At 36.4% G+C, this 8,760-nt stretch overlaps 2 protein-coding genes across 2 annotated transcripts; one reads left to right on the top strand and one right to left on the bottom strand.

The window, feature by feature from the left end:
* The first annotated feature begins 395 nt into the window (after positions 1-395).
* LOC131430852 (MRN complex-interacting protein) lies at positions 396-1,822 on the top strand. The gene is made up of 2 exons (XM_058596082.1): positions 396-841; positions 898-1,822. The coding sequence occupies exons 1-2, from the start codon at positions 791-793 to the stop codon at positions 1,741-1,743; spliced, it is 897 nt and encodes a 298-aa protein (XP_058452065.1). The 5' UTR covers positions 396-790; the 3' UTR covers positions 1,744-1,822.
* LOC131430853 (probable Golgi SNAP receptor complex member 2) lies at positions 1,731-2,668 on the bottom strand. The gene is made up of 2 exons (XM_058596083.1): positions 2,358-2,668; positions 1,731-2,289 (listed from the first exon to the last, which is right to left on the bottom strand). Exons 1-2 carry the CDS (start codon positions 2,489-2,491, stop codon positions 1,788-1,790), a joined length of 636 nt encoding a protein of 211 aa, XP_058452066.1. The 5' UTR covers positions 2,492-2,668; the 3' UTR covers positions 1,731-1,787.
* Between the last annotated feature and the right edge of the window lie 6,092 nt (positions 2,669-8,760).

Here is an 8,760-nt window from a genome sequence, read left to right as displayed (position 1 = left end):
GTAATCAAAATGCGTCAAAATAAGAATTTGTGACTGTTTAGTGGCAAGAATTGTTACTCAACGAAACTGTTGATCAGCGCTGCCAACTATACCGATTTCTCGGTATTTATACCGATTTTTGGACTCGATACAGGAATACAGATATGCTCTCTCAAAATACCGATATTTCAATTTTCAGATAAATACCGATTTTCAGTTTTTGTGTTGGATTCCATAGGGGTAAACCAGGTCGAGCGACCTTTTTTTTTTTTTTTTTTGGTCGCAAAATCAGTTTTCGCACTAAATTGATGTTTGATTTTTCGAGAAAGATATTGTACAGATAGTTTTTTTCGCCAAATACAGATTTTTGGAAAAAACAGTTGACAGCACTGCTGTTGATACACTTCCAGTGAAGCTCTCAAAGTGTTAGCATATCGTTTCGCACTAGTGCGATAAAATTTTGTGTATTTCTGTTCGCGGAAGAAAAATTTTTTCTCGTCCTAGAGTGAATCCCTGTGGCGACGCCGCGAAACATCATCGGGAGTCAATGTAAAAGAATTTACAATCGAAAAATATAAAATACTCGAAAATAATAATACAACCAAACATAACCTACAAGAAAATAAATGAACAATACATGTGCAAAAAACACAATCGAATTAAAACACAAAATTAAATTATAATCTAACAATACAAAGGCAAGATGGGCCATCACTGGCCTTAGCCTGTCACGTTAGTGACACAGCAAATAAAAAAAAAAAAAAAAAAAAAAGAAACTGTTGATAATATAAAATATCTTATTTCTCAGGAAATGCCTCAAGAGTTACGCGTAGTTCGTTGTTACCAATGCAAAAAATTTCAGGTATGAATAAAATGCTTTCATTCTTGTAACACCTAATATTTTATCTTTGGTTCTAGTCGGATATAGTCAAAAAGGCTTTAAAATGGACCTGCAAGCTGTGCGGTTCCAAGCAGTCTCTAAAGAAAGAGTTTGCACGTGGATCCGGCCGAGAATGTCGTTTGCTGGTGCAGCAGTTAAGCAGTCGTGAAATGAATAATCATCGACTGGAGGAATTAGTTGCAGAACATTTCCTAACAGGACAGCTGACTATTCCTAATATAAATGCGGAGGAATCTGAACGAATGATCAGTCATTGTGAGAATAGTCGTGTGGTTGGGACAAGCAAATGGGCTGTCTTTCAGAAGGGCGAACCAACAGAAGAAGGTGAAAAGCAAGTTAGCCCGACCATTCGAAGTTCTACAAACTTTTTTGTTAGAGAAAACGTGCAGACAAATCCGTCGCCATCGATCAACAATTACTATTCCACAAAACCTTCTCAAACCCAAACAAGTCCAACACAAGTCGTACCTCTAGCAGATTTCCATCGAATGGATAAAAAAGAGAAAATGCAATTCAAGTGGAAATCGAAAAACTGTTCTCAAAGCTATCAGAAATGTCTACCTTTGAGTTCGCAGAATTCGAAATCAGAAAGTATATCAAACAAGTCGACAAAACCATATGCCGATAAAAACTTTGGCCTGAAAAACAAAAGCTTCGATAAAACCGTTCCGATGATGGCCTTTGGTAAAAAATCGAAATCGGAAAATTTAAGTTCGATACAAGAAAACATTATTTCTCAAACTTCCTTCGAGCCATCAATCGATAGCAATCTTCGGCCAAATGTAGAGGAATCTACAAGCACTAGGGTGAATTCCAAATGGAGTAAATTTACCGTAGTAAGAGATGAAGATTTGTTGGAATAGTGCTATCATTCGTAAGCCATCTGTATTATAATAGTGATAAATATCTAAAATACAAAAAAGTAAATAACCAACCCTATAATCAATAGCGTTACAATCATTCCTCCGATCATCACGTGCTTGTCCTCGACAAGTCGTCGTTCGATCATCTTCATGGTTTGATTCGATAGCCCTAGGGTGCTTCCAATGTCCATGATTCGCCTCTGCGCTCCTTTCAACGTGTCTCGTTGATTGCGAAGCCCGTCCAGAATACTCGAACCGGTCCATATCATCTCGTCTACGCCCCGGTGAGCATTCTGCATAGCATTGTTGTGCTGCAGCGAATAGTCGATATCGATCGAGGTATCCGAATTAGCCGTGAACCGTTTACTTAATAAGCTCTCCCGTTCGGCTATCTCAAGCTCCTTGCGTGCCTTCTTATCTTGGTATTGTTTCAGAGCGGCCTGCAAGTGTCGCAAGTCGTACTTCAGTTGATCCACCCGCATTTTTGCACTGGGTCGCTGAGCGACCGGGACTTTGTACAGCAGCACATCCAACCGGTCGCAGTTGCTGCAATCAATTTCGAAATAATTATCATAGGCTCGCCAGTTATTAATTCATTTCAATTTCCGACTTACGCATTGATTGCCGTTAATTTGGTTTGAATGTCAGCTTCAACCGAAACCGAATCGACACGTACATTGTTCAACTGTTGAAAACATTGCTGCGTTTGTTGGATTAAGCTGTTGGTTTGAAAGTAAAGTGTTTCCATGTCTTCATCACCATTCGATTGTCGCAATTTTTGAAGTGTATTATCAACAATTCATTATTAGCTAATCGGAAAGCACGAAATAATTGAGATTCGATGCAATTCACACATCACCTTCGTTTGCTTTGATATCAGAAATTGGAAACTACAGAATTATCAGTAATTGTTTTGAATAACGTCATCGGTTTTCATAGCCCATGTGGTACTTTTATTCGTATTACGCTACTCAACAACAGCAGTGGTCTCTTTGCTCCAAAAACCGAAACATAGCGTTTCTGAAGGGCCCGTGTTAAAAATCAAATAAATCACTGATAAATAAAGTTACTGGCGTTTATGAGGCAAAATCCTCGGGCCAATTGCAAACACATACAACAACAACAACAACAACTGATAAATAACCTTCTAAGAGCAAATTCAGCAGCTGCAAGATTCATATGAGTGGTCTGTAATGTAAATGAAACTGAAACAAACGTATCCCCAGCAATCCGTTTTAGTTTTATTTATTCGACCAGTTCTACTGTCAAATTTAAAACTGGTATACACTGCCGTTCTATTTTTTCTATATTTGAAACACAGATAAAACGCTACTGGGGCTGCCAGTTTATTTTGTTATAATTTCTAGATTTAAATTTTAAAACTGACATAAATTATGCATCTAGAACTAGAACACTCCTGAATATGCCCTAAGCAAAAAAAACGTATAACAGAAGTCCTCCGTTGGTCCAATACGATGAATTCAACCAACGGGAGGCCGATCTAGAAACGGTCCATTGAACAGATATATAGGCTAGATGAAAAATTTTCAAAATCCGAATTTGCCATGCGTTGGACAAATTCTGGAACGGTAACAAAAATCTCCTATCTGTGATCGAAACTGTTTTTTCTGACAGCTCACTTACAACCACAACTACAAATGAGATTGGTTTGTTTTCATCAGGAAATGCCAGTATCAAATAATTTAAGAATTTTGTCGTGAATACGACTTACTTTACTATGGGGCGCCTTTTCAAAATTCACCCTTTGAGAGAGTGATAAGTTTTTGATCGTGAATATCTCATGTTATATCTAATGAATCAACATAATTCTTGCTACACGCCATCGGAAATATGATCACAATTTTATAATAAAATTTTCAGTTCTGTGACATATTCTCAAATAGTTCAAAATGAAACTTTTCTGAAATGTTTGGTAAAGGGTGATTTTTTAAGAGCTTGAGAACTTTTTTAAACAATAAAACGTATAAAATTTGCAAAATCTCATCGGTTCTTTATTTTAAACGTTAGATTGGTACATGACATTTACTTTTTGAAGATAATTTCATTTAAATGTTGACCGCGGCTGCGTCTTAGGTGGTCCATTCGGAAAATCCGCTTTTTTATCGACAAATTTTGTTCAGCGATGAGGCTCATTTCTGGTTGAATGGCTACGTAAATAAGCAAAATTGCCGCATTTGGAGTGAAGAGCAACCAGAAGCCGTTCAAGAACTGCCCATGCATCCCGAAAAATGCACTGTTTGGTGTGGTTTGTACGCTGGTGGAATCATTGGACCGTATTTTTTCAAAGATGCTGTTGGACGCAACGTTACAGTGAATGGCGATCGCTATCGTTCGATGCTAACAAACTTTTTGTTGCCAAAAATGGAAGAACTGAACTTGGTTGACATGTGGTTTCAACAAGATGGCGCTACATGCCACACAGCTCGCGATTCTATGGCCATTTTGAGGGAAAACTTCGGAGAACAATTCATCTCAAGAAATGGACCGGTAAGTTGGCCACCAAGATCATGCGATTTGACGCCTTTAGACTATTTTTTGTGGGGCTACGTCAAGTCTAAAGTCTACAGAAATAAGCCAGTAACTATTCCAGCTTTGGAAGACAACATTTCCGAAGAAATTCGGGCTATTCCGGCCGAAATGCTCGAAAAAGTTGCCCAAAATTGGACTTTCCGAATGGACCACCTAAGACGCAGCCGCGGTCAACATTTAAATGAAATTATCTTCAAAAAGTAAATGTCATGTACCAATCTAACGTTTAAAATAAAGAACCGATGAGATTTTGCAAATTTTATGCGTTTTATTGTTTAAAAAAGTTCTCAAGCTCTTAAAAAATCACCCTTTATAAACGAGTATCATAGAAGATAATTCATAAGGCGCGTATCCTCGTATTTTGAAAGCTCATAGCTCAGTGATCTGCAGAAGGAATAATATAATCTTACTACCAATAGAATCGAAAATTTTTAACTTGAACGTGTATTGCAACAACATTGAAGTTTTTCAATAGTACACTATTGAAAAACCTGTTTGATTTAACCCATGAAAGCACCAGCCAATCAGAACGCGAGATGTCTGCATCTATACAAGAGCATCCATATAAAAGTTGAGTGGTTCATTTTTCTACCATTTGCTGAGCAACTGTTCCCGAAACAAGACACAGGAGAGCAACATCGAGGAAACAGAGATGAACAAATGAAAAAGATGAACGAATGTTTCCATTTGATTGGCGCATTCTACTTTCCAGGTGTATCAGAACTGGCTAAACTTAAAGCATTCCTAAATATTTCTTTATCACAGTGATGTGGTCATCCTGAAAAGGACGGGGTTTTCAACTCCTCATCGTTACGGATGGCCAACTGCAGATGGCGAGGGATGATTTTCGTTTTCTTGTTGTCACGGGCAGCATTACCGGCCAATTCCAACACTTCGGCAGCCAAGTACTCCATCACTGCCGCCAGATAGACCGATGCACCGGGACCGACACGCTCTGCGTAGTTTCCCTTTCGGAGCAGACGATGGATTTTGCCAACTGGGAATCGCAGACCAGCACGGTTCGAGCGGGACTTTGCCTTGCCCTTAACTCTTCCTGCTGTGTTTCTGCGTAAAAATTCCACAAGATGCTGTAAACAGCTCGACAGCCAATTCAGTATTACTGGCTGCTGCAATACTAACTCTCTCTTTTATATCGTCTCATTGTTTTCCGTTCTGCGAAGTGAGGTCCCTACACCGTTATCAGTAGCAGGTATAAAATGAAATGTGATGTGAGAAATAGCGTCATTTAAGTTAAAGCAGCTACTCTGAACGTACGAGACACCGTCAGCTAGATGGCACCGAAAACCGGAAAAAAGGCAGATTTGTACCGTCACTAACACATTCAATTACGAACGGCAATGCGAAAGCGAATGTGATGATGTTGAACACATCTTTATACTAGTATGGGGTCGTGTGATACAGGGTTGCCATATATACAGGTTAATCTGTATTTTATTTATTCATACATATATGTACAGATTAATCTGTATTATTATTATTATTATTATTATTATTATTATTATCATTATTATTACTATCATTATTATTATTAAAATGACTTGCATACCGAAGATCGACGATACATTTCAGACCAGGCCATTGCAATTGTTTCGTACTGAAATTTCGAGAAGAATCAGATATCTTCGAACTTCTTAACTTCAATAAAAATAAACTACAAATTTGTCGTACCTAGCCTCCTATATTGGTAAATTAAAAAGGAATTGTTTCAAGTTTGGAATATATAGTTGTAGAATAGTAGCTGTTTAATGTAACTAATCTGTACTTTAATGTAAGTGCATCACTTCAAACTCTATTAGAGAAAAACACCAAGTCATTGGATACTAATTTAAATACCAGGGTTTGTGGTATGTGAATGGTTCGATCGTATTGCGACTTAAAGCCATGTCATGTCTTGAAATTTGGCAATTTCAATCAAAAACTTCATTTGAATTATGAATTTGAAACCGAATATAAAGCGAAATAAAAATGATATCATTAATTACCTTGCAAATTAGTTTGAATGAAATCATTGCATTCTTAAAAACAAACCAAAATATATGATTATAACAGACAAAAGTGTAAGTTGAAATAATTAAATTTAAGTTAATTTATTTCAACTTGAAAGTTTCAATTCAAAGCGCTACAATTATTAACTTTAACTAGAGTTCGTTCATTTCGAACAATTTTTTTAAATTAAATTTACTACGACATCATTTGTCAAGAATTTGACAAGAACGCACTTGTAAAATATTTGTAATTTTTATCAAAATATTGATTGAATCAAACTAATCCACTGATAGAAATATATTGTTATGTTTTAGGGATTCAAGCAGCAATATTTGCTACATCAAACCTGATTTTCTTTTGTCACTATTTTAATAAAATAAATCGTTGTATGAACCAAAGATAAATAATAAAGACATGTACGTGCTTATAAATATTTTTAAAAAATGTGGTTCGTTCCCGGTACCTTCAGAAATGACCTCTCTCGCCGCTTGGTGGAGCGCGAGATTAATTGCATTGTTATCATTTCAACCAAAGTGTGCCATAAAATCACAGACTAACAGACATGACAGTATGAGTAATTTCTTATAAAAATAATTTTTCGTGATGCACTAGTTCCACCTATATTGTACTGCGCGAACTATTTACTATCTGTACACCCCTTGTGTTATGTAAATTTTTTTTTTGCTAGTTGGTTTCCCCTCGTTTGTCAACACCGATCAGCTGCTTGCAGGGATGCCTGATTTCATCAAAATATCGTCACAATAAATTATTGGATTATGTTGATAATATATTTAACTTTTTCGCGATGTTAGAAGGTAACCATTTATTTGACTCAACGTTGTTCATCTAGACTATTTTTTATTGTGTTGGTAGTTTTCACCCGAAATTAAGTGGCGGCAGATCAGAAGCAAGTAAATATTGTAACACAGCGGGATCGATTTTGAATTGCGTTGGAGGATGAGAAGTAGGCAAAATTATGTATATAGTTTTGGCAATATGTATTAAATCTGTATCCTGCATGAAATTCACATGGACGTATACAAATCAAAACATTACAGGTAATTCTGTATGAATGGCAACTCTGTTGGTAAATGAAAAAAATAAACACAGTCTAGATGACAGACAGGATGTTTTTGATAGGGTAACGTGGCGCCATCATGACACATGTGAGTACTGTCCCAAATAAAGGAATATTCAAAATGACCGTTAAAATGATTAAAGAATCTAATTTGAGTGTCCTGTCTGTTAGTCTGTGATAAAATCTCAATATATACAAATAAGCTACCGAATCAAAAGGGTACTCACGGTTTGACATTTGCATTATGGATGTATGATGGGAACTCAGCAGTGCAACCAATTTATCACCATTGGTGCCAGTTTCACGGAGGACCGTAGATGTGCGCCAAAAAAAGATCGTGACTGTCATGTCGGAAATTCGTTAGTGGTATGAACCCCAAATTTTGTTATCTTTAAAAAAAATCTCTGCGTGTTATTTCACTAGGAATATTTCAACTAGATCAACTTTACCACTGTCACACGATTTCTCTTAGTGTAAAAACCAGTTTTTTCCATGTCATTTAAATCACAAAAATGGATTTAATCGATTTGTCATTTTAAGGTTGTGAACCATCTTGCGAATTTTTTTAATTTTTAGTTTAAATTTTATAGTCAAATAGTTATTTTATCGTCGTCAAAAGTAACCCTATCGGAAGCATAGTAAATTTTGACAATTCGATGGCTGTTTTCCGACTTTGAAAAATATTTCACAAAAAATGATTCAAGATTTTCAATAAAAATTACTTATGTGTAATTTCTTTTTATACTTTCAGTAACAAAAATAGCCCAATGAAATATTTCAACACATTGTCAAACGAAATAAGTCAGCATCGAATCTCGTACATATAAGTAGGGGAGAGAAATGTCAAATTCGTACGCGCCAAAATAGCAGCACTGCGCACTCATATATCATACGTTACATGTGATGCCTCGCGATGGCGTAGCTGACCTGAAAACTGATTCTACTCTAAGGCTGTGAACCGTTTCGCGGTTTATTTTAACTTTTGGTTAAAATCTGACACTTGAGTGGGGATGCCAAGAGATATGGCACATGATATCATCGGATATCAAACATTGTAATTTTCACTGTCGGCTAGAAAAGATTGCGATGCAATAAGATAGCGAAACTCATCGATTCGAGACCACACCACCAAATATTTTCTAAATTGACCGTTATAATGACAAATTACTATTAGCAGAATAATTATTAAGTAAACTTCAATCATAATGAATTCATTTTGATAATGCGTATGTGATCTGCCATCGGTTACAACTTGCACGGATTTCTTAAGCGAGTGCTATTGATTTGACATAATGGTTTTTTGTGCTTAGTATGTTTCCTTTTCATTAATATTTTGTAATAATCGACGCCTTGGTATTCACAACCTCGTGCTTTATTCAAAA

The sequence above is a fragment of the Malaya genurostris genome, chromosome 2 (genome assembly GCF_030247185.1).
Source record: "Malaya genurostris strain Urasoe2022 chromosome 2, Malgen_1.1, whole genome shotgun sequence".
Lineage (NCBI taxonomy): Eukaryota > Metazoa > Arthropoda > Insecta > Diptera > Culicidae > Malaya > Malaya genurostris.
The sequence above is the reverse complement of the archived record's forward strand: the minus strand, read 5'-3'. Positions and strand labels throughout refer to the sequence as shown.